General features: G+C 41.2%; 1 protein-coding gene across 2 annotated transcripts; it reads right to left on the reverse strand.

Annotated features, from left to right (window-relative positions):
* Window positions 1–26,399, reverse strand: MTMR9 (myotubularin related protein 9). 2 transcript variants are annotated; one of them, XM_062573283.1, is made up of 10 exons: window positions 25,776–26,399; window positions 22,796–22,904; window positions 21,754–21,871; window positions 13,914–14,083; window positions 11,667–11,884; window positions 9,925–10,086; window positions 7,186–7,327; window positions 6,363–6,583; window positions 4,956–5,107; window positions 1–4,094 (listed from the first exon to the last, which is right to left on the reverse strand). In XM_062573283.1, exons 1-10 carry the CDS (start codon window positions 25,958–25,960, stop codon window positions 3,931–3,933), a joined length of 1,641 nt encoding a protein of 546 aa, XP_062429267.1. In that variant the 5' UTR covers window positions 25,961–26,399; the 3' UTR covers window positions 1–3,930. The 2 variants fall into 2 exon arrangements, with proteins under 2 accessions (XP_062429267.1, XP_062429265.1); XM_062573281.1 differs by having other exon boundaries at window positions 13,914–14,087; window positions 21,746–21,871.
* Window positions 26,400–26,754: the final 355 nt, after the last annotated feature.

Consider the following 26,754-nt stretch of genomic DNA (forward strand, 5'->3'; position numbering starts at 1 on the left):
TTTAAGAACTGTTTTAGTCTTCAAGATTTTAATTCAGACAGATATTTCCACTGTGTTCTCAACAAGTCTACAGCAAAAGTTTACAGCATTTTACATCTGTTATTTCCCCTAAATGGCTAAACAACTTCAGCCATTATAGTTTTTTTTCCTAAATTTGTTACCTTTTTGTGATATATTCACCACCGCAGTGGCTGGGATTCTGTACACATACAGCATACTTCTAACAACAGCACACAAGTCCCAACGTTGTTACTTATTTCATTTTAAATCGAGTTTAAAGCAGCAGCCAAGTCCCATTAGCAATTCCAGATGTTTGGACAGAAATGCACTCCACTGAAATTTGAACTAGGTAACAGATATATAATACACATGACTTTAAACTCAGTGCTATTCAATGTCACACAGTTACAAAAAAGGTAGAATTGCTAGTATAGACATTTTTCCCTTGTACAGGAATCTGTACATGATAGCACTTTCCAAGGCTTTAGCAAAGCATACATGAAACGCCAATATGCTATACAGTGCAATTTAAGTTATATAATATGCAACATGAACAATAGTGCACTTCAACAGATCACCACATTCAAGAGTTAGAGCAATACAATCAAAATGTTGAAGGTACATATTCCCTTTGTGTTTATGAAAACTGTGCAAGTTAGTTCCTCTTCCCTTTTTTTTTTTGGTAAATGGCAGTGTCCACATTGACCGACTCCAAGAGTTTTTCAGGGGACTTCATGTCCAGTTTATTTCATGAATAGCCACGTGCAAAAGAGGAGAAGCAGGTGTCTCGGCAACAGCGTAAGGCAATGCCACGCTGAAGGGCCAGAGTTGGGCACTACCACAACGCTTACAGCTCAGGTACGTGTGCAGGTAACCTGCAAGCAGCATGTCAGTGACACTGTGAGGCAAAGAGTCCAGCAAAACCCCCTCTCTAAGAGGAAGCAAGCTGATCATTAGCTTTAAGTATGTGAATAAAGATTGTGGACAGGCAGGCAAGTGAAGAACTGGAGGGCTCCAGTGTGTGTTATCAGCAGCCACCAGACTCAAGCCTGGAAGGCACTGGGGATGAAAAGGTCAAAAGGGAACATGTAAATAGGCTACCAGAAAAGGTCTGGGAACTGTGTTCTTCCAGGAGGACCTGCAAGGGTCCAAATATCCTACCCTAACTCCAGCACATGCAATATGTTGCAGAACTGCTCCTGACAGCATCTCAGGAAGGTGACTATTTGGAAGTTAACGTAAGCCTCCAAGTCTTGCACTTAGTTGTGAATAAAGGTGCACTATGGCAGAGGAAGCAGGAAAGAACTACTCTCACTGTTCAGAACTACACTAGCGTTTTATCTTTAAGGCTGTGATCCACACTACCACTAAGCCATGGCAAACACACATCACTTAGAGGTGGATTTAGTCCTGAAACATAAGTCAAGGATGAAATGCCAGCTCAAAGAATACTCTGACTTTTGTTAGCTGTCACAGCTGGTTACCCAGTTTCCTCAAACGCACACAGTTTGCACTAGAGACTAGAACAGTCAGGCAATTAGATCTAAAACCCCCTTTGCTTCTCTACTATTTAGCTCAATATATAATTACTATGTTAGGAAATTACATAACCTTTAAATGTTTTACGCATAGTCTATTATGGGGGAAAAAACTCCCTTCTGAATCCTTCTCATCTGACTAGTAATGGTGCATTTCAGACACACAGGCACAGCAGAAATTCTGAATTGAACAGGAATACTACATTGAAGCAGGTGCAGACAACATAGCCGTAAGTTTAAAGAGTGAGCTGTAATTTCAAGGGCTTACATCTTGTAAATACCTGGAAGACAGTTCCAAAACCAGGGGTTTGGCAGTGGGAGGAAGGTATGGCCAACTTGCATCTCCCAGTTACACAATAGAGATCACTAGCCCGCCCTGAAAACTATTCCCTATGTCAATCTTAAATTTAGCAAACAAGACTACCTTTGTCCAAATCTAAAAATAATTTGATATTAAGACTAGGGGAATTATTTGTCTGCCCTAAGGCTATTTCTGTTTAAAGGGGATCTCTTTTTAAAGCAGCCCTTGTAAAATGAAACTATGCAAGTTAACTCTTTTGGAGAACGAAAAAGAAGAAAAAAAAAAACCCAAAACAAACACCACATCAGGACCAAGTTTAGGCTGATCAAGAAGAAAATAGTTAAGGAAACAAGGACTGAAGTAAAAGGCATTAAGGTAGCATTTAAAAACAACTATCAAGTAATTTTATATAAATTATTTCCTTGGTCATGGAACACCCATTTTATAGGTTATAGGAGTTTTGCAGACAATTACTCTCCAGATACTTCTAAGACAAAATTCCACCCATTCTCATATACATATATATACACATATTTCTGTGAAAGCAGAACTTAAATAAACGCATCTTCACTCCAAAACACAAAATATCATGGCTAAGGGAATTTCAACGCTTTCCAAAGTGGTCAACATTGGCCTAATGAAGCTCCATTCATTTCAGAAGAAAGCAGCTAACAGTAAGCAACTTTTAAAATAATCCCAGCCACATGATTTGTTTTAATTCAAATCTTCTCAGTCATGTATGGCTACCAGTTGAATCAAATTGAAAAAATGTCTAGATGAGTTAATATTTCAGACCTACTCTTGACTGCCTTTTTAGAGTGTGTGTGGGGGGGAAATCTCCAGCAAAGATCTGAATTTAAAAAGAAGCAGATTGCAGCCACAGAAACACAAAGAACAGCTAAAAAATACATTAACTTGAAAAAAGCTGATCTCTAGTATCTTTAAGTAGTTTTAGCAACTAAAGGTGATCTAAACACGCAAGCATTTTTGTAGTGTGACAGCCTTTTAATCTGCAAAAGATACCTGATATGTTAAATTAGTCCTACTCCCATCTTTTGCTTTTGATTGTTTTTCACAAAGCACATAGAATACCTAGTATGAACATGAAAAAAAATTCACCTGGAGCAAAAATGTTTTGTTGAGATGTACATTAATTAAGAGCTGCTGTACATGCCCTTGCACCCTAGCAATGCTGTGATTCTATTTAAATTTATAAAAACAGTCAGTGCAACCAGAAGTTTGAGAGCAGTGCAGCTCCAGTTAAAAGGACAGTTCCAAGTCACTGTTTTGCTCAGCAAGTGAACACCTCTGCCAGCTACTTAACCTCTTTGTTTTCCAGGTGGAATAAAAGTTTATCTGTTGAAAGATATTTGTACATGAGGGACAATTTCACCTGAAGGTCACAGCTTAAACACTAGCAGCAGAATCCCTACTTCAGTTCTGTATTGCACTGAAATTTCTTGCCACAGTTTGGTATTCAAGCTACTATTCCCAAGCCAATGCTTAACACGAAAATCAAGTGTTAGATGTGAAGGCTTCTGAAGGTATTGTATAAACGCGTAGAAAATGGTATGATCTAACTGCAAATTCTAGACCTTCTAGAAAACTAAAGAATTAAGCTGCCTTATCTACACTTGGGGAAAAAAAAAGGTGCTTTCAGACAAAATGCCTTTATCTATCCATCTATAACTTTGTATTTTATTCCTGCAAACGGAGTGTTTGGAGAGTTCAACAAAAACAGAAGGTCCAACATTAACTTGAGACATCCTGTCTCTTGGCCCATCCTGGTCATCCATACAGAGTTGGACAGAGGTGAGAGTTCCAGCTTATACTGACATTGTACACAATTTATTAGAGACAGAAAAGCTGCCAAGAGAGGACACTATGGCTGGTTGTGTACATCTTCTGTAAACAAAACTGATCTCTCCCAAACAGCAGGGATGTGTACATAGCGCGAAGTGAAGGTTTCAGCAGTGGGAGGACTGAGGATCAGTTGTATCAGAGGGCTCTGCAACACATGCACCTTCCATGTTTAGTCTTTAGTGTAAAGAGGAGTTGAAAGGAAAAACCTGAGTCCAAAGCCCTGTAAGCTCATGGGTTCTCCTGCACCCGATCATCTGTTTCCAGCTCTGCTAACTTCCTCCTCAATGCATTAACCTTTGCCTTAAGTTGCTTGTTGTATTCTATAAGGGTGACCATTTCTTCATAGGCTTCGTCGAGGAACTTTGAAGACCTGTTCCACCGAAGAAAGACACCTGAAAGCCCAGAGAGAGAGCAAAGTATTTAGAGGCTCTCTGTTACAAAATGGAAGTGCTATTTATACTCCCTCAGCTCTTACAGGCAGCATGCATACAATCCGTGCTTTTTTCTCCCATCAGCTTCTCCCCTAAACACCACTTTGAAGTACTGAGTCACCTCTCTGGATTCACCATTTCCTCTTAAATACTGTTAATCATGAAAAAAAAATCTTTTTTGTTTTCCTTTGTTCTCATGAACCGATCAGACCAAGCCCGTATTCAGTTTTGAACCTGCAGTGATAGCCTGCCTGCTTTACTTTAGTTAACTATTCAACCAATAAAAGATGAATAAAGTTTCTGTAGCAGCAAAGCTACAATATACCAATTATCCTGGACAATAGGTGGGTTAAGGAGAAACAAGTCTATGTTTATACAGGACAGAAACCTGAGGCCTACAAAACATACGTAGATTAGGCTATACATAGACTACGTACCTTGGAAAGACTTAAAAATAAGATTTGAGAGAGTGTGAGAGCAAGCGTGTACAAGAAGGGACAATGTTAAGCAGCACTGAGCTGAGCCTCACAACACAGCACATAACTGTGTCAGAAGGAAGGGACAGGGGAAGCAGAACTGTACTAGGGCGCTATTTACAGATGCTGGGTAACCCAACCCACAACGCAGCAAGTCTAGAATGGAACAGATACAAGAATTTAAGTATTCTGTAATCTAGTTCTCAGATTTCAAACAGAACCATACTACCATCAGCTGAGACATCGGACTAAGCATGAAATAGAGACAACAGGAGTTAACATTTAAACTTTATAAGTAGCCACTAAATATACATTACACATAGCAGAAAATACAAGTCTGGCTTACCTTCCCAGAGCTGCAAGCTCTGCGGGGCAACAGAGGGCCAGATGACAAGACTGTTGGCCTCAAAGAGAGGATTCTTGTATTTGTTCAGTTCTTGAGGCCTGTTCACCCAGGACCACAGGGACATAGTCTTTTGCTGCAGCTTCAGTTTAGACCTAACAAACACATACGACCAAATTAGCTTTCACATTGAAACTATAGAAACTCACTTTGCTTTGTCAGAACCCTGCAAATTAAAATATCACAAGCTTTCCCATGTGCTACTAGCCCAGAGAAATCAAGGGTGAATAATTCAAGCTAATCCCATTCAACAGCACCTCACCAACATGACCCTGGAATGGTGCAATCCTAAAGCAATTTACTCAACCCAGCCCATTACAATTTATTCCAAAGAAGAGATGGGGATAATAACATTTGTAAATTGGGAAAGAGTTACCTGTCTTCTGTTCAGATAAAGAAATTTGCAATCTTCCTGGAATGGTCTGACGTGTTTTGAAAGGAACTAAATTATGAAAGGAACTAATTATGCTGTTGTCAAAGCAGAGCCATGAGGGATGGTAAATTTGTATCAAGAAAGGATGACAATGCAGTTCTCAGGGTAAACTAAAGCAGTATTATTGCTGGAAGTGCACAATAGGCATGCCTGATTAGATCCCTCTGGTGGCAGAAAACATCAGAGCACAGGAAGAAGGCAGTGCTATTATTCTGGGTTAAACCCATCTCCAAGCTACACAAGGGTCTCTGCTCCTTAGATTTTGGCAAAATTCAGTCTGCTTGCATCAACAAATTGAACTGCCACCCACGTGGAAGATTTGCCATCCTTGTGAATACTTCAGACAACACAAGCTTAACATTAGACTTTAAAGTTCTTTGCTCACAGGCAAACATATTTAAATGTGACAGGCAGATTATTACATGTAACATTCAATGCTCTTTCAGATTTGGTTTTATTGGTTCTAAGTCAAATTTAGTTTTACAGATGAGTGGCTGAGCAGCCCTGCAGAAGACAGAAGAGTCTCTTCTAAACAGAGGTTACTTTAAGGGCAGAGAGGTTTCTAGGAAGTTTTAAGCTATCTTTGTCTATTTGTATTATCAGCTCTACTTTCCCTTCCACTCAGTTATCTTCAGTTTAGGAGACCCCAACATCTACAAGTCTTACTGGAATTCGCAGGCCTGAGAACAGAACTAAGTTCAAAAGAGAAATTCAAACCTCCTTTGGTAGCTGTCATCTATTGCAGGATGCTCCTATCTTGGAAAAGGTGAAGCTCCCTAACAGTAGGGCAGGCTACTACATAGCAAGAGAACCTTACCCATGCTCTAAGAGACTACATAAGCACCCCTGCCCTTTTTCAAACCAAGAGACCTTTTCCCTGTTAGATGCAGGGTTTTCAGCAGGTTATCCTCACCAACCTCTCATTTTCGTTGTTGCCCAGAAATGTCCCAAACTGCGAAGCGTAAGCGTGCTCAAAGAGCATAATGAGGAAGTGTTCGCTGAATTCGAAAGAGCAAGGGAACTGACGAAGGATCTGCCACACACAGTCCAAGAAGAGGAGAAACACTGGGGCCTCCCATTTCTGCTTGCTGTTCGAGTAGGCTGACTGGGCACAGCGCTGCTGAAAAGGGTGACCAGCCTATAAAAATAAAAATCGGAGCATCACACACAGCGTAATGGGATGTGAATACAGCTAGCAGAAAAGCTTCAGAGCCTTTTCTGTCCATAGAGCTCTTATCTTCTCTGCTGTTATTACTCTTTTCTACAACTGTAGTTTGGTCAAGCATCCCACAACAAATTGCCCAGATTTACTGCCGTTTTCCAGCTATGTAAGTCGCACTGCATTTTATCAGAGAATTTTACCAAGAATGAACTGGTGAAGGCTCTCTGAAGAAACAGATTGAGGACATTTGCTGTGAGAGTATAAAGAGTGGAACTGAAGTTTTATGTTTTAGTCTGATCAGTGTTGTCAAAAGAGATGTCAATACTAAGTGCACACAAAACAGAATTCCCCCAAACCAAAACAAACACCATAAGAGGCAGAGGCTATATGGAGTGCCAGAGGAACAAATGATTCAGCAACAATTTTACTCCTTAGGACAAGGGCCGTTCACACTAAGCAGGGTTGCAACAAGTTCCACCTTATTTTCTGTCTCCCAAACTCTTTCTCAATACAAGTGTTACTTAAATAGCTTGGAGTTTTGTACATACATATATTGCTACTTCAAAGACATTTCTTACCTGAAGCCACTCTCTCACAACAAGAGATTCAAAGCCACGTATGGTCCTGCACCTTGGATCCAGGATAATCTGTGCCAGAGAGGTTACCTGGAGTGTAGAATCGGTTCCTTCAGTCCCATGAACTAAAACTGATGCACCTTCCCTATGAGAAGGGCAGAAAGGAGTAAGAGTGTGAATGAGCATAATAGTCTCATGGATGTGGGCATCCTAATGGATACCAATGCATCTCATGGACACCAATGTCACTACCTCGACAATGCTGCGGTTTGGCTGGTCTTCACCTCTTCTTTCATCCCTTAAGCTTATTCCCACACCAAATACAGGGATAATACCTTCTCCTCTTGAATCCTTACCAACACTAATCAGAGCTATTACTCAAGGTTTCATTTTTGGTTAGACATCCTGAAAAATCCAGACTCTCTGCAATGTGCGCTGAAGAGATACAGGGAAATCTTTTTGTGAAGCTCACTATTTTGAGCTGGTACCTCTTCTATTTATTTCTATTCTATTTTCAAAGGACAAATCTCCAGATTTGGTTGGGCCATTTATTATTTTGACTAGTGCCCTAAAATAGTCTCATAAACAACTGCATTGGTCCTGCTAGATGCTCTGCAAAACAGTACTAGGAGATTCTTGCGCACATCTGGGCTTGACTGCATTTGAGCCTTAACTGGATTTTACTGCAAACAAAAGTAAGCCAATAAGCCCATTCAGTAAAGAGATAAAAGGGAGAACTTGGGTCTCCAGAAAGGCAGGGAGAACTTGGGTCTCCAGAAAAGCAGAAAAGTTATTTGTGCTCATCAAGGAAACCTGTCAGAGAGCCAAGCCCAAAGGCTTCTCACTCACCAGCCAGCACAGGTGAATCAGCAGAATAATGTGAGAAGCAGAGGGAGGCCAGAGACACGAGGGCAAGAAGGCTTTGCACATCGCTAGGGTGCCACATGCTGTCACTCCCCACAGTGCCATGGTCACCATCCAAGACAATGGATCCCCTCCCTTCTCCCTGCATCCTAGGCTGCATTTGGATACAAGTCAAGTACTCCTGAACAAAGACTGGATGGTATTACATGGTATTCATCCCTCCCATTCCTCTCAAACTTTGACACAATGTCTTATTTCTTGAGAAAATCCTTACACTTAGAAAGAAATTAATTGCAGGTTGTATACGTTACTGTGCAGAGACCCAAGCTAAGCTGCAAAGTGCGGTAAAAAGAGAAATCCACCAAACAAGTAACCCTGCAAATGGAATGTGTTTTTTGAAGTCAATAGCAAACAAATCTATACCTTAAGCATGGCAACATCTTCATCCATAATTCTACACCTAAAACAATACCAATGCCTCTATGAAATAATCTTCACATACCTTCCCTCTCCCCGAGGCAGTGAGAGATCAAGAGGCCTCTTCCTAGCAATTCTTCTGAGCGCAATTGCAAAGGTTAACTGTCAAATCTAAGTACTGCCCAGAGCGGCACACGCTAGCATAACGCTATCGTAACCTTTCATCTTCCTGGCCCCAAACTTTTAAAGTAATGCAGAGATCTCTCCCACCATTCCCTCCCTGGGGCCAGTATAGCTGAAGCATCCTTGTCAGCTTAGATGTTATCACCTGGCTCTGAACGAGGCTAGCCAGACAGCAGTTCTGGGCTGTCCTGCCACAACTCCAGGTAAACACATAAACCAAAGCCGAGGTTAAGAATGACTAAGCTGTCTACTGCCCCAACAGGCCAGAGAAGTTACATCAATGACCTTTCTCATAGTACATGAGGGGAAAGAATTACAGATAAAACTATTGATCGAGAGCAATCCTTTCCTGGCACAGTCCATAACTAAAAAAGGCAACTGCTGCTTTCAGAAGACACAGCAGCTCATGCTTTAATGCAGTAATGCTGTTTTACTAGTGAGACTGCATTTCATTCTGCTTGCAGATCCATTTAAAGCATTCCCTGGCTGCAAAAAAAAAAAAAAAAAAAAAAAAAAAGCTAGGGATTCCCTGAGCTTTGGGAAAATCACCCTCCCTTCAGGGCCATAAAGAGACTATGCGCAGCGCACTGCCAATGCATTCAGTCTTACAAACACTGGCACCTGAGTGCTAGCTAAAAAGCTAGCTTTCCAGCCTGATGTCTGAAGACATTTTGAGGACAAGTTAACCAAATTAACAGCATTTATTTAATGACTGTCAGATTAAGAGAGGTCACAAGACAATTATAAAAGGATGAGCAGGATTGCTTAAATTGGACTATGGGGAGAAAGGTTTCATGAGCAAAAAGCACATGAATTGGTCCTGAGGAAAACAAGGAAACATCATAGTTTTAAACTCTAGAAGTGAAGCGGGGTACTGGAAAGTTTCTGCCAAAAAGATATTTTTTAAAGACACACTGTTCTCATTTTATTAGGCTGCCACAACAACATTTCAGATGGGCACATTCTAATCTAAATCTTCCGTAAAGCAAACTAAATTAGATTGACTGACTTAGATATAGGAACAGATCTCAACTAGATGATCTAGTATCTATTCTCAGTTAATAATTTTTTCCCTTCAGGCTTGTACTCATAAAAATACAAACATGATGTACTGGAGGAACATTCCTGAACTGTGATGATGAAATACTATCTTTCATGGGTACACGCAAACTGGTTCATGGTAGCCCATTATTAAACACCTAAACAGAAAAAGAGCTATTTAACAAGAGCCCTACAACAAATGAATGAAAAACTCAAAGCTTCTGAAAAATGATTTACCTATCAATACACTGAGCAGCTAAACAAGCTGCAGTTAGTATCTCCTTGATGTGAGTCAGCCAGTTAGAAGCTTCCAGTTTACTAAGCCAACGGTCCATATTGTGCGACTGGTCATTACAAGCTTCCACAAGCTTGATGAGGCTTTCTTGCAGAATATTAAACCTTTGGGAAAAGAAAAATTTTATTAAAACATACAAGCAGCACAGCAACTAGGACAACATACTTACAAAAAGATATTTAAAGATCATTATCCAAAAGCTAGGCACTGAGGTTTATATGCTGCTATGTCTAACAGCATGACTTCATAGAATTCAGATCGCCTTATTCAAACTTGCTTTTATTGGGAATTCCAAGCCACAGGTAACAAGTGGCCGAACGTCACTCTTCGGATATAGGCTGCCTCTCTCCTCTCAGAGCAGGAACTGCTTCATAAGGTGTTATAGTACTATTTTTTTCCTTATTTTACCTGAACTCCACGTGTGTTCAGGCCTATCTTAGATTTTAATACTCCTGCTACCAAGTACAAGTGGGATTGCAATCGGGCATGGACAATAGCAAATGTCAGCCAAGCTTTAAGTGCGTATCTTTATTCTCTGTATTGCCCCACAAGTCTCAGGATTCCACCCTCCGCCCACCTCCTGCAAACTGCAGGATGCAACACTGACCTGAAAGTCATCATCACAAGGACATAACCCCACCATTAACACAGAAAATTTTAAATCAGACTCAACTTCTCAGCATACAGTCACACTAAAATTAGTCTGGCTGAATTCTTTGCAACAGAAAAGGAGGAAGGTCACAAGTTTTGCTTTACAGCTGTTGTAATATGTCCACAAGCCTTAGAAAGCTGGTGTCCAACATGCAGCTGGTAAAACCAGGTACTTTTCTGTTCTTGTTTCACACTATGCTTTCCAGCTGCACCAAGCTACTGATGAATCAAGCACTTCTTGAACAACATGGATTACAATGTGTGCTCAGGTATAATAAAGGATGTTGTAAATAGATTAACAGAAATAGCGTGTTATTTAGGAATGAATAAAACAATGTATAAAGACTCTGATGTCCAAGTTCACTGTAAAAATAAATCAACACCAAGTTCAATTCTGTGCAAGTTTTCCAAAAGCAAAAACAAACAGTTAAAAGCAAAGAGCACGAAATTTCTTCTACTAGCTCCTCAAGAGCTGGCCTACACAGTAATAGAGGGACTGACTGCTTTTCAGTAGCTCCAGCAACATTACTACAAACCCCTAAGGAAGGATTCTCTGAAACTAAGGGTTAAGAAGAACTGTAAAAGGAAGGTCAGCCAAAGTTTATTGAACTCTAACTTGTTTCCAAGTGGTCAAATACTAGTAGATGACCAGAGAAAAGTGTAGGGTAGGAAAAGCGTGACTCTGCTGCAGAGTCCTCATCTCCATAAGTTTGGTAGCAAGGGACTTCCTGTGCACTGCAAAGATAAACACGAGAATGTTGGATTGCAACTCTGGAAGATGGACAAAGAAACACATAGCTCAGGGAGATTGCCTCAGGTCTGAAAACTTCAGCAGCAATGGTAGGTTGTTCAGAAAAAGGAACCAAAACCCAGCTTTTCAAAACCAAACATCCTTTATTATCCTCTTCATGCTGAGGAGAACATGACTTTGTTGACAGTAACTAGGATACGTGGCCATTTCTTACAGCACCAAAGCCACTGTAGGGAGCTAGCATAGCCTTGTACAGAGGAGGGCCTGTGTGATTTCACTCACCTCTCAATAGATTTGTGAATTCTCCTCCACTGCGGATAGTGCGCTTCCTGTTCAAAGCCTCCTCCTTTGGCCCTGGCCTGCTGGGCAACATTCAGGGACCTCGTATCAATAACGTAGCCGCGCTTGCCTGCTCGTAGTGTGGCATTAATAAGCTTCTCATCTTCTTTACAGCGTCTTCCATTTGTACCTGTAAGAGGCTGACTACTTCGCATCATTACCTGTGGAGAAAATCAAGCACGAATTAGGCCCTACAAATAGGGAGACTTAAGATTAAAAGCCCCTGAGTATTCAAGGTCTAAACCTAGAACAGAGATTTAAATTCATTATATGGAGGTACACACCTCCGTATTTTTTAGTTTGCAAATAGATTGCAAACCAATGCATTAGATCACTGGGTCTGAGCTCCAAGATCAGAACTAAGCTCTCTAAAGAAATGCATCACTTAAATTCACAAAGGATACTCCTGCTTTCCTTTACAGCTCAGGTCACTAATGATGCTGATTAGGATGGGATACATCAACCTTAATATGCTTCCTCCATCATCAACATTCAAACATAGCCCTCCTCAATCTTCAGCTCTTCTCCAGGGAGTTACACCAGCAAGCGCAGCTCTCACTCCACTGCGCTTCCCACTTCCACCTGCTTCAAGTTCCATCCACCACATCTGGACAGAGATTACGCAAACATTCTCATCTGCAAACCTGATGCACAGAAACCCACCCCACATTTCTCAAATTCTTCCTATAGCTCCTGTTCTTCCTTGCCCTGAATCTTCTAGTTCTTCTCAGTCTCTGTAAGTGGTTGCACATAGTTTATCCAAAAAACAAACTAGAAATGCTTGAATTAAGTAATCATTCATCAAGCCACTTTGTAAGTTACAGGCATCTTCTCAGAGGTCTATTCCCTTTAATTATTCCTGTAGCATCATCTTTATAAGCCATGTAACTGGTTTCCTGCTGATGCCTTCTTAAGAAACCAACATTTCTAGGATTGTGATTTTTAATCTCTTTAACTGTTTTTAAAACACTCGAGCCATTCACATTTTAAAGATGTCTATTAGTTACAGTTTTATTCAGTCTTAGACTAATAAAGTCTAGCTCCCCGGAAGTATTAGCTGAGATGTCTCTTTAGTAAGTGCCTTTCATATCATAAAGTTGCATCCCAACAGCTCAAATGTGAGGCAGCAGTCAGCAAGCCTAAATAAACTCAAAGCCAGGAGAGCAATGTGTGACGGAAAGTATTACCGTCACAGACTCAAGCACTCCAAGTTGAATACTAATATATTTCTCGCACTTGAAACATGCACAGTTCAGAGATGTAATTGAGCAAATCTTCTTTCAGCAGTTTTTCAGTCAAGAGAAAAAAAAGGCATAAAGCAAGAGTATTATGAAATTAGTGGATGGCTGATTTTTAGGCAAGAAGAAAAGAAATAGAGCACACTACTAGGTCAGACTAGACAGCTTCAATTCAATGCTTATAAATCTTGGCAACTGCAGGTGAGAACATTACAGTTGTTGACTCAGAAGCTTGGATCAAGTTTATCCAAGCTGCAAGTTAGACACCCCAGCATCCTCAGAACTGGTTATGTCAGCAAGCAACACAAAGAATTATTCAGCTATTTCATAAAGTACACTTCTTAATTACAGCATGCTTCAGAGCTATCAATACCTCAATTAGATTTTGGCTTGTTAAAAGGTGACAAAAATCTGTGTGACAGTAAGAATTTGCTACGCCTGAAACCTATTACACTGACAGCCTTGGAGAACAGATTGCTCCGATCACTCCTCAGACATTTACGCAGCAGAAGCGGAGGCAGTGCTGGCTCTGTGCACACTTGCTGTCATCGTGACTCCATTGTGAAGTAGATGGCCCACTATCCAGAGACAGGAAAATGTGGTTTCTGCCATCCTTTCATCATGGAGCCTCTTGGCAGACAAAGCAAGAAGGGCTGCCAGTGGTGGCTTTACAAGTCTCATCTTGCTCTCGCTGCTGAGGACAAGCTCGTGCCATATACATTCCTAAATAAGCAGATTAATAGTTATTTCTAGGATGCAGATTACTCATTCCATCACTCAGAACTAGTTTTACCACATACATTGAAGCAAGCCAAAAAATAACAGAAGTGAATGCCTCAGGAACTGCATTAAATCTAGAGCACGAGTTATTTTTTTTCATTAAACAAGGCTGAAGAGATCTGCTCAGACTCATACTTCCTTCAAATACAACTATTAGTCAAACACAACTTACCATACCATTCTTCTTATGATAATAGCTGAGGACTGGGAAGCGACTGCCATGGCGAAACATGGCCACCTTCCGAAGTGCTTCATCATCGATGGATTTGGGGACAATGACGACTGGAGGGTAGGAAGGACAGACAGAGAATTCCTTATTGATGCAGCTTAGACGCCACTCATCTGTCTGAAAGAGATGGAACATTTAGGTTTTGTGCCAAGAAATAATATATTGCTGTTACAGGCTATATTACTAGGGAAGATGAACTTCTACATTCAAAATAAAACACAAACTACTGATACTCTATTCGATCTGCACCACAGATAAATCCTGGCTGTCACCACTGGCACTATAACTTTTGTTCATCCAGAAATTGGGACTCCCCTGTAATAGCATAACTATGCTAATGGGTCAGATGAAAAGTCCATCTAGAACACTAGCCCTTCTCCAACAAGAACATGGAGAGATGCCATTCAGAAACAGCAAACAAACCTGTCCCCTCTCTTCAGTCTCTTCTTTACGCTCTGCCTCTCTTAAATGTTTTATCACAGGTATTAGAAGGTATATCCCCAGTCCTTTTAGTATACATTTATGGATCTGTTGACTGTGATTTTTTTTAATCTATTGATGATGTATGTAATCATAATATCTTGTTGGAATAGCTCATTACCCTGAGTGCTTCCGTTGCCTACAAGCTTTGAGTGACTTTTGTTCTTGAGACATGGGATTTTTTCAACAGTTGCACATTTGGTTTATCCATATCCCCAGTTAACAACACACAGCAAAGCCACACTGTCAGAAATGGGGTTTTGTTGCTTTTAATTGTTTCACGGGTACAACAGGCAGCAAATCTGTAGTATACACTACAAAATGATTCACTGCATTTGTGGATACTTTCCATCTCATAGGAAGCAACAACACTATTTCTCATTCTTGGAGGAGACCCTGGAACAGAAATACATTGTCATGTCTGCAGATTTAGACACAGGTTGATTTAGATATGGGCAGCATCTACTCAAACCTCCATCAGTTTTGAGAACAGAGTTAGCAACACTTTTCTGAAGTCCTCTACTGTCCACAAGACAGACAGTTGTCCATCTATTCTAGAGGCTGAAGGTGCTTTGAGGTTAAAGTTGCAAGTTAACATTTCCAGTTTGGTTCATTGCTAGAGGCTCTGCTTTATGTAAAACAGTACAGCTCTTCCTCCAAAACCCTTTCTTGGAACTATCACAGCGTTTAAGCACAAACATCTCCTCATGAACTCCAGTTATGTAATTTCATAGCTTCCCACAGCCAAACACCTGTGAAAGAACCAGCTGAATACTGACACTCTGCATCCAGAGGGTTATATTTCTAGCAGACACCTGGCAGAGCACAGGATACCAGATACTCGAGGTCACACACAGGACTTGGCTCTGTCCACAGCAAAACCAAAGGTCAGCAAGCGGCCATGTCAACTCGGAGTCCTCGCTTACTGCGGTCCACGTTTGAACTGCTGACACTGTTTTCACTGCAGACTCAAAGAAGTCCAGTCTACGTGCTCTGTTGGCTGTGGCCCATTTACAGTCTGAAAAACGCTTCTGGGCTGAGACCACACCACTGTCTGCTGCATGAGGGTACCATCCCCAGACAAGACACAGTAACTGGAACACTTTAGTCAAGGCAGATCTCTTTTCCCTGAGTAGAACTACATTTGAGACAAGAGACGCTGCTCAGCAAATTGTCCCGTGTGACAGGACAAGAGGCAATGGGCAGAAACTGAAGCACAGGAAGGTCCACCTGACCGTGAGGGGGAATTTCTTCACTGGGAGAGTGACAGAGCACTGGAACAAGTTGCCCAGAGAGGTTGTGGAGTCTCCTTCTCCGGAGATCTTCAAGGCCCGCCTGGATGCAACCCTGTCTAACATGCTCTAGGTGACCCCCTTGAGCAGGGAGGTTGGATTAGATGATCTCCAGAGGTCCCTTCCAACCTTACTGATTCTATGAAATGCTAAGAACATAAATGGTTTTGAGGGATATATTTGCCCCAGAGGGGAACAGAAAGGAAGGACCTTATAGCAGAAAAGTGCCTAAAGTTTGGCAGGGGACTGAGCTCCCAGTGCCCTCGACAGCAGACAGAGAGGTTCACTTGGCCACACTTTCAGTTGATGTGTCCTTATTCTATATTCATTATACCCAATAAAAGCTGTGCACACAAATTTTGGCACAAAAAACGACCCAGAAGCCTCTAAAACATGCTTTGATTTTAACAGTGTCAGACTCTTAAAAGTAGCAGCCGAACAGCAGACAAATCTGCCTGTGGAAAGCTCCAGGCAAGAAAGTATTAATAAATAAAGCGAAATATAAAAAGCCTTTTGAAGAGCAATAGAAAGCTGCTATCCAGGTCTCCTTTTCCATTACTAAGCACCAACATGAAATAGGCATGAAAAGGTAAACAGGACCCTAAGTAACTCTTCAGCTGAGATGTTTTCAGCACAAATTAGGAAGCACGTGTGCCACTGCAGCAGGCAGAGACCTCACCCAATGCCACAACAGCTCTGCCCATTCAAATTCAAATAAAGTTTCAGCTGGACAAAAGGATGAAGGATAAAGCAGGTGCCAGAGGAAGTGAGAGAAGAGCAGGACACTTGCAGAATACCCTGTGTCAACAAAACCCAAGTTGAGTCAGCAAGGTAAGTTCCACCTATATTTAATTGCACAGCTCTGATCAGAAATAGGTCTCTTCCTCCTTTTTCCAGCCACGTACAACCTCTTGCCTTACACCTCCTGAGAGGCACATATTTATACAGATCACACTAGATCAGTGAGCCTATCAGAGTAAAACTAGGATTGTCCTGGAAGGTTTTGGAAGTGAAGTTTTTCTACCAGTTGAACAAGCTGATCTGATTCATGATATGATTACATAAGTAGCAGATCCAATGCAAGAAAGATGTGACCTAGGAGAAAGCAGAATTGTTCCTTTTGATGGCAGCCTACTGCAGCCTGCATAAAAAGATGCTGGGGAAGGCATAGGCTGTATGTATTACTACCAACAACTGCAACTGCTATCAGTGTTCAGTAGCCTGTCTGGACAGTCTTGCCTCAGCCCAGCTGGGGCTTGGTTCATTATTCATTAACCTCCAAACAGCTTCTCTGAACATCTACATTTTATAAAAATGCAAAGGTTCTCCCAGATGCAAAGTTAAATTACCTCCAACAATCCTGTCACAAGCAGAAATGAAAGAATGACTGGGTCACATAAAGCAGGTCTGCTTGCCACAGTTCATGCTCTTAGTGCTCCAGCAATGATAATTCTTATAGCTTATTTGGGCGTCTATGTCAAATTACTGCAGATTTCATGCAATGGTGTGTCATTCGTTTCTGTATCTGCAGGGATATAGAAAAGAACTGCTAGAACTGTAAAGTCACACAGGATGCAGGGAAAGTAAAGCAAAAACTCTGCGGTATGCTTTTTGAGAGTCCGTCTGTCACTGATATCACCAGTATGAAAAGGAATGAAAGAATATCGACTTGACTTATCTCCCACTTTGGTAATTTACCTCTGCCCCTAACCACCTCCTCCTCCTCTCACAACTTACAACATAAGACAGATGATACCGTTATGCCATCCACTTATAATTTACTGCGGTATGGGAAGGAGGAGGAGGAAGGCAGCAATTAGCACCATTTGTCTTCTGTAACATAATGACTTCTGCAGGGAGCCACTTAACCTCTGCAGTGCCAACTTCAAACTGCTAAAACGTGAACTAGATGATAGTAAAACCTAACCAGTGCAAAATTCTCTTTTCTTTTACTTTGCTTAGGGTAGGTCTGCAATTCTCAAAAACAAAACAAAACAAATAAAAACCGAAACACACACACATCACACCTGCTATTACTAACTGGGAGTGTGAGGGAACAGCAATTTGACTATGTGCAGCAAGAGATGCAGATATATGAAGCAAGGCTGGCAGGGAAAGAAGTGGATTTCACCTGTACAGATAAGACAAACAGAAAATCATGCTAAATGAAACTCAAAGTACAAAGCTAGCATTTATTGTTCCTCACAGCAAAAGATCTGTACTTTTTAGGTCTTCAGAAAAAGTTGAATTCAGTTCAAGTAGGCAGTGGCAAAGACTGAGGAGAGGGAGAAGCCTTGACAGAAAACAAGAATAAACACCTGTTTCACACAGGGTACAGGATTAACTCTTATGTTTCCATTTTTCTTGTCCTAAAATTTATTTAGAGATATTGATTTTCAAATGTTACTGAAAGGCTAAAATAAGTTATCCATTCTCTCCAAACTTACCATACCTTAAAAAAAAAAGCCTTTCTCAACAAAATAGTGTAAAACAATTCAAGCTTCACTAATAAGCCTTCAAGATAAATCAAGACACCATTAGGCATCTAGAAAATGCTTGCAAAGCAGCAATGACAAAAGCCATTACCAAGGAAGAGGCAGGAGGCAGCAAGCCCCGTTAGTAACAGATTGCACGTAGACCAGAAGCGTAACAACAGATGCAGGCAAAGACTGATGCTTGTCGGTAAAACACGGGCTGCCCCTGCTATTACAAGCTGAGCACAAAACCAGAACATCCAGCTATTTTTGAGAAGCTTCAAGATAGTACATAAAGCACAGTTAAATTGACCAGAAACTTAAGCTCTGTCCTACACTGACAACATAATGAAAATAGAGATTGAAGAAACCAAATCTGGTGGCAATGAAATACCTTCGTGTTAATCACCCAGTTATTGCACAGACTTTTCCTCAGGACTATAAACTTCACATAACTGGAAATCCAGTTCACTGAATCCAGAATTTATAAGACTCAGTTACAGTATCCTGCACTTGTAGAAGCTGACAGGAAGGAAACCTCTCCATCTTGACCTGTTAAATCTTCTCTAATACCTCAGAAAATAGGAAGTTGATTGCATATATTCTGTAATTCCATTCAGTCACTCAGTTTTGCAGCACAGTGAGGAATACAGTTTTTATACAAACAGCACCTAGCACCTGCTTATAACCATCCCAAATCTCATGCACTACCCAGTGCTTCAAGCAAAGAGAGTGATGAGCTGGATGAGCAAACAGTAACTGTGCTGTGTATCTTCTGCTCTACTCATGTATTTGTCAATGGTACTTTTAAAGTCTCATTTCACTGTTCAGTAGTTTACTACAGGCACTGCAGACTTTTTGTTCTGTTCCTGAGACACTTACATAAATGTATCAGCTAAACATTTCACTGACTTAGATTTGCAACTGAGCTACTGTCTGTTGATACGCTGGATTTATCAGAATAGCAGTGCATGGACTAGATACTTGAAAAAAAGCCCTGCTGACCTGTGCTGTACATTATCTCCAAGAGGACAGTTAGCACACAGCAAAAGCCATCAGAAAGCGATAGCCCCCTGCAACTTGTGAATTGCTCCATCTTCTTCAAATCAACTGAAATCATTTGCCTTAACAGTTCTTCTCTTAACAACTTCATGGGCTGAAAGCAGGAATGTGTAGTGGGGTAGCATAACTAAAGCACCTCTACAATCCTTGAGCTGAGCTGCTGGGCCGCAGTGCTTTAATGCATGCTATCAAAATCAAACTCTGAGCACAACGAGAGGTGATGCAGTGGAGAGAATTACGCATGGGGGTATACGTGTTGGGACAACAACATATATGGCACAACATATGTAAAGATAAATAATTACATCTATTATACATAATCATATCTGTATCTAGAAACTAATCATTAATATATTGATTATAACTATAATATATTGTAATCAAAATATTTATTATATAGTTATATCATTTATCTTTAGATAACTTCTTTATAGTTTTACTTTGCCATTATAAATCGTCTCAGAGTTCTAAAACTCACATGTAACAGAAAAATTTGGAATTCATACAGTACTAGAAGCGCACTGAGAGTGAAATGCAGTTCTCGACAAGCTGTTACCATATTGAGGAAGTTAAGACACAACAGATCCAGACAGATGATTTAATGTAGAGGGAGGTAACTTCCTGTATTATACTCATCTGACTTTTCAGACAAAAATAAATAAATCAGCCATTCACTTACTCTAGCCTGTCATATAAGGAAGCATAATTACAGAAAAAGGAATATTTAGTCACTCGTATTTTTAGCTGCTGTTCAGGTAAAGTCAATCATTTGAACATGGCTTTTGTCACCACTTCTTCAACAAAGAGTTGCAGCTGAAGTTTTGGATTAAAAGCCAAGACTTAATCAACAGCTATTAGACATGCATATTTAAATTAATTAATTATTGCCCTTGAAACTTAGCACTATAAAGTCATTTGTTTTTTAATAGAAGACCTACAAATAAGTTGTCATTGTATTTTTAAACCTGTACAGAGGAAAAGCAGTAAATCAATGGATTAGTGCTAGCAGCTGCATTTGCATGGTGGTAAATACAACAATCAAAAGTGATTAGATTCCCGAAATTTAAAAAGGATTTCAATTCTTCATAGAAAGCAAAGCATGATCACTCTTGTACTCTTTCATTGAGCAACGAGGGGTACCTCTTCTGCTGCTTAAAATCCTGCTCTTACATACCCTCCACTCCCACCAAATAGCAACCCTCAGCTTCCCGCCTTTTGATTCTCTTTGAAATGCCTGCAAGCTTCCTCTGCTGAGCTGCAAACACTGCGTTCCTCCAAAAAGGAGGGTGTTCTGATCATGTATGTTTGAACTACCCAACTGAGATTCAATGAAAGTTGTGCTGCAGGTTAACTAAAAAGAGAGTCAGTTTTTGTGATTTCTGACAACAGAGAAAGCAAAGATATTTGAGAGCACTCCAATGATGAGACAAAAATGGAAAGGTCTTCTCTAAACTTTAATTTTTTCGAAGTTTTTAATCACATGAATCTGATCGAGCTGATCATATTGTTCAGTTATTAGTCATATACAGGAAGTGAAAAATGCTGCAGAGAGGCTGAGTTACAGATTAAAAAAATCAAATTTTTTTGATGACGTACTAATGGATGTGGTCTCAGAAACCTGAAAAAAAATGCAGCAAGTGCACTATTCAATGTAACAAAGACTTGGAACAATAGGAGATGCTAAACCAAGACACTATTAAAACAGATAGGAGCCTATCTGCAACTGCTGCAACTGAGTCAGCTCTCCACTATATCAAGTTCAGCATCCTAAAAACAAGTTTGACTGACAGATACAACGTGGAATTTCACAAGTATGATTCCTATCTTACAGGTACTGAGATAATGTCAATATGAGCTCACGACACCCAGAAGAGTAAGACTGGAAATTTGCAGCTCTCTAAACCCTCCCAGTATTTTCCTATTATGAACTAGTGAAGAATATTTTGAATTTGCCATTTGTATCTACTCTCATCTTCCTAAAGAGCTATGAAATCTTTGGCAATTTGAAACAGCTTGGTTTCAATACAGAAGCTGATAATGGGCAGGATTCATCCCATCCACTTCAGATGCAAAGTTTACCAGAATAAATACAGGCTAAAGTTTCCTGTTCTTACAACGAGAGGGCCATCGCCAAAAGGAAAAAAACATTTCCCACCTGCACCTCTCCCCAGTAACTTTTACACAGGCCTCAAAACTTCCTATGCCTATGGTGACATATCAGTGCCAACCAGGTATAGTTAGCACATAAACAGAAATAATCACTCTTTAATATCAGGTATTTCAACTATACTCATTTTCCACCCAGGCATAGGCTGCTAGTTTTACCATGCAGGATCTCCACACTCCAGACACTCCTGGATGAAATGCTTCAAAAACTACTTGCATAAATATATTTTCTTGTATCAACCATTAAGTAACTGTTCCAGCATATCTGAACATCTGTGCAAATCCTTGAGATCCAACTTACTACTGAACTGAGAAGCTCGAACTCTTGCTCAGGTAGAAAAGAGCGCCAACCATCTTCAACAACTTCAAACATGGGCCGGAAAAAGAACGGATACATAAGAGTAACAGAATCCAAGGTAGAAAGAGCCTGAGTGGAAAAGGGAAATAAACAGCTAGTTAATTCACTCAAATTGCTATTCATTTCAAAAACAAGATGGTGCCTTCTTCTAACATTGGTGATGCAAACTTAAGTCACCGGTCTATGCATACAGATTGAGACTCTCATTTTTTTAAGGTGTACAGTCATTACAGAAGCAGATTTCATTGCTATTTTGATACATTTTTCCCCACAGCATCATATTTGCAGAGACATGTGCGGAACAAGTCAGCCAGCTTTCCCAGAACAGCACAGTCCTCTGCTTCTGTCAAGAGGAGTGTTTGGCACACGTGAGCTTCAGCTCATCATAATGAGAAATTATCAGCTGTTTCCAGAGGATAGTGATGAGCCAGAGTAATAGCATTTGTTCAGTAGCAGAAAGCAAAACACTAGAAAGAGGCAAAAGGCAAGAAACCCTTCGACATCACTCCGGCAATATGTTCTGGCCTGCCATGGTATATCCTTGATTTTGTTCACCACCTTCTGTTGCCACATAAAATAAATTACTGCTGCTGAATCACAACACGCTTCAAAGAAAAAGGCTAAAACCTTTTCCCTGGATACAAGGCTAATGAACCTATCAGCAGAACTAGCAGGCAACAGTTACTCTGAGAATACAAACTGAGTTTTGCTTAGGGTGGGGGAGGAAAAGCATACTGTATAATAAGCTTAACAAACTACCCTGCATCTAACTGACAGTTAACAGCCACGTAATATGATTTGCTTTTTTTGTGCCTCTGTTTATACAGAGCACCCAACTGCTTCCTGTGGATTTTTCCACATAGCATCACTCACATAGGCTACGTACACAACAGTGCAACAAAGAACAAGAAAGACTAACAATGAACAGGAATAACCAGGTGAACACAACTTACATAATGTTCACTTGAGTTATTTATCTGCATGAATTCTTACCTCAATAGAGCTAGCAATGTTCAAACACTCCTCCATTCCAGGTATATCCAGCTGAATAATTCGCAGATCTTTACATTTTATGATGATGGTACCCAATGAGCCCACAAACCTACAGCAAGACATAAAGAAAAGAGTCTCTCAGGAACGTGATCTTCTAAGGTATAATGGAGGTATGACAGCCTACAAGACAAAGTTCCATTAGTACTAAATTGCGTGCAATATCATCCATCTGGGGGAGGGAGGAGGAGAGCAGAATCCATTCGGGTATTTTCAAGTTGTGCTGTGCCTTTTCTTATCCTAGCTTTGTGATACAGCAGTGAGTGGAAGTACTAGAAGATAGAGAGAGAAGAAAAGGTTTTCGTCCCAATTTTGCTTTGTTTAAGATACGAAAGAGAAAAGGTAGACTCAGCTGTTTTCTGGACAAAAACACCGGAAGCTTCCAGATTTACTAGAAGCGATGTGTTGAAACTTAGAATTGCTAAAAATGTTTGAGTGGAATTTTTTTTTAAAGCATCTCAGTCTGTTTTTGTAAAAGACAAGAAAAGAAAAGGTCTGCTTTCTGATACTTGTAACGCCATGCAACTATTTGTTCTGCAGACCTCAAAGAGGTACTAGTCATATCATTGGTGGTTTTAATGTAAGTTAACCCAGAAAAAGCTCTGTGTTTCCAAAAAACCCAACACAGAGACACCCTCTCTGGTCTTTATCACATACCTGAGAGAAGGATGATGCCAGAAGAAGAAAATTAGTATTTTCTTCATGCTAACTAGCCACTAGCATGCGCAGATATATAGGTTTTCATTCACAAAGCAATGAACTAAAGAAAAGCAGTAAAGTGTCCTTCCAGGCCACAATAGTGCTAGCACTAGCAGAGGATGATGGAAGAAACAGAATATGACAGGAACTGTGGAAACCAAGTCCTTTAACCTTTAAAGGACTTTAGAGGGACCTTTAAAGTCCCTCTAAACTTAATTGTAGTTAGGCCGTGCACATACAAGGGGAGAACTGCACGTACGCTAGGAGACTTGATCACTAAGCTCTGCGTTGCTTCACCTGCACTGCTTATGAAGGTGACTATAAATTATTTTAGAACTATCACAGATGAAAGCTCATTATCCTTTCCTTCAGTGCAAACAAAGGTTAATATACAAAACCAATTATAATTTTGGTAGTGCTGAAGCAAAGCTAGAGACATTTTGACAGAAAACTTTCTCCAATTCCAGCAAAGCCAGTCATACGACCTCTTCGCAGTGTTATTTCGCAGATTCCTAAAGTAATAATACAGTACAACTACAATGCATTACTGGTGTTGTTTCCTCTTTCTATGTTTCTTCAAGCAAAAGCTTCATGGTTAGATCACTGGAGACCATTCCTCTCCTCAACAAACTCTACAGATCATATCTGAGTTGCTTAAAAATTAAAAAACAGTTTGATGACCATTTGACAGTTGTGAGAAAATCCTGTTTGGTATTAGAAGCGGGAAGGTAGATTTTGAGCCTGTTGCGATGTTGTGCACTAATAACTTTAAGCAGTACCAAACTGGAATTTTCTATAGTCTTTATTGAAGAGCCTTGCTACTCCAGTCCCTCCAACATTCAGCAGAAAGTATTCTCTCATCTTTTTTTAATTGCCACTGTGTTCACACAAAGCTATTCTCAAGGACAGAGATAACTACCCGAGAGACCTTCTAGAAACTAAGGCCAGTAATAAAACCTAAGATTGTTTGCAGACATAGCTAACTGTTACAAATCACGCACTGAACTACCATTCCATTGCTCCCTGGTATCACAACTTAATATCAAAGGAGTAAGGAATGTTTTAAGGTGCACTTTCATTACAGCTAACAAAAAAAGAAAAAAGAAAAAAGAAAAAAAGCGTATCTACAATAGTATTAAAAAACAGCTATGGCTAGTTTAGTACAAGCAGTAAAGAGGACAACATCAAAACACTCTGATAACTGAGTGGTACAGGATGGGAATAGATTTTCAGCGCCTCCAACCATTCTACTCCTCTCCACCCTCTAGTCAAGTGGCATGATTTTTCAGAAAAAATAAGAGAAAACTGCAGCACATGAATAAAGTTAATCAGTGTCTGACATTTTTTTTTTTTCCATTCTTAGATTCCGAGGAAGTCTGATATTTTAAACTGCTGCTGCTAGGTCTTCCTGTCTTACTGTCAGGGAGGAAATCTACTCTTCCAGATCATTTTAAAGAGTGAGGAAAACAGGGTCTGACTTCATAGCAAAAAAAATCTATTATTATTAAACCGAGAAAAAGATTAAAGTAAACAAGCAGAATACAATCAGCAAATGAGGTGACATCAGCAACCCAATAGAAGGCTGTAAAATTCATCTCTGAAGTCCCTCTGACACAAACAGACGGGCAAGAATAAAATGACACTCAGGTGCAGTAGTCACTACTCAACTTGCTGCATCATTCTGACAAGAAACATGCCGTTAAGACTGTTATTGATTTCCATAAGCAGTTGTAGGAGTAAGGGATTGATACTCTCTAGCAGTAGGAGACTGATCTGAGACTAAGGAGATCTGAAGTCTGCTTCTGGCTCTGCCATCAGTTTTGCTGCGTGACCCTCAGCAAATCACTCAATCAGAATTTCAGCTTCTACCTCCAAGGAACTGTGATAAAGATGCATCCTTTATGAAGCATTTTAAGAGTTACTGATGAAATACGCCCTACTATTAACAAGAATCACTGTTGATACAAGAAATTTAAATATAGGTCTACCTTTATATAAGAAAAATATCTTAAGATGGAACAGCCACGTATCAGTTTCCAAACTAAATGAGAATCAGTCAGTCCATGATAATATTCCACCTTACACTCTAGTTGACTAGGCTGCTCTCCTCTCCAGACCTGGATTTGGGGAAGCTGCACTGTGAACTAATCTTGATAATCACTTTTCATCGCATAACAAAACAAAGAATTGGGTACAGGCAGACAGGGAAAATTAGGACAAATACCTTTTTTCAATAGAGTCAATATTGGAGTGCAGCAGCCAGAGCTCCTCAGCATCATCTTGGCGCCGTGAGGAAAGAATGAGGTGATGGCCAGTCAAACACAGAGTGCCCTCCACGGCAGGGTAGAAAGGGCGGTGCAGTACGACGTTATCAACTCGAGGGGTCTTGATCAGCTCTGCAAACTCCATGCTTCCTAATGGCAGAAGGCCTGGGGAGGCCTTTGCCTACAGCTAGCTGGGAAATACAGGAGCTCTTAGCAGCCGGGCCAGGGTGGAGAAGCCGGGAGTACCTCTGCCTGGCAGGAAGCCCTGCAAGATGCCACCAGAGACAAGCAGGTAACCCAAGGGCTGAGCCCAGCTGCCCTGTTAGAGACAACCAGCCCTATGCTGATCGCAGGTGCGGGGATACGGGAGAAGACGGAGATTACGTCGGGGGAAGGGGAAAGCGGAAAAGCATCAGAGCAGAGAAACTGGGTGTGGGGAGGCCGCGGGGGGGGGGGGAGCCACCCTCCGTGCCAGGGAGGGAAGAGCCCAGCTCCGGGGGGGGTGGGGGGGCGCCCAGCACCCGAAGGAGGGGCCGCTGCGGCGGCCAGCGGAGCCGGGATGGTGCCAGGGGACCCCCGGGACGGTGCCGGGCCGCCGCGGGCGGGGGCGGGGGCAGCCGCGGCCCGGCCGCGCCGCCGCTCCGAGGAGGCACCGGCCGAGCGGTAACGGCCGGAAACTCGCGGGCTCCTGCGCCGGATGTGGCGAAGAGGCCGAGCCGCCCACGTGATCCCTTCCCTCCCCGAGAACCAATCCCCGCTCGCGCCCGCCCTGTGAGGGCGGAAGAAGCTGAGAAGGCGGCTGAGGCGGCCGGGCGACTGCCCTTACCGGAAGGAGCTCTTGCAAAAGAGCTCGGCGCAGCCCGCTGCCGCCAAACGATAGTTCCAGGCCCCTACTAGTCCTTCAAGGCAGACGGGCGGGGAAGGGGGGAAGGGAAAAAG

This window comes from Rhea pennata, chromosome 3 (genome assembly GCF_028389875.1).
Source record: "Rhea pennata isolate bPtePen1 chromosome 3, bPtePen1.pri, whole genome shotgun sequence".
Classification (NCBI taxonomy): Eukaryota; Metazoa; Chordata; class Aves; order Rheiformes; family Rheidae; genus Rhea; species Rhea pennata.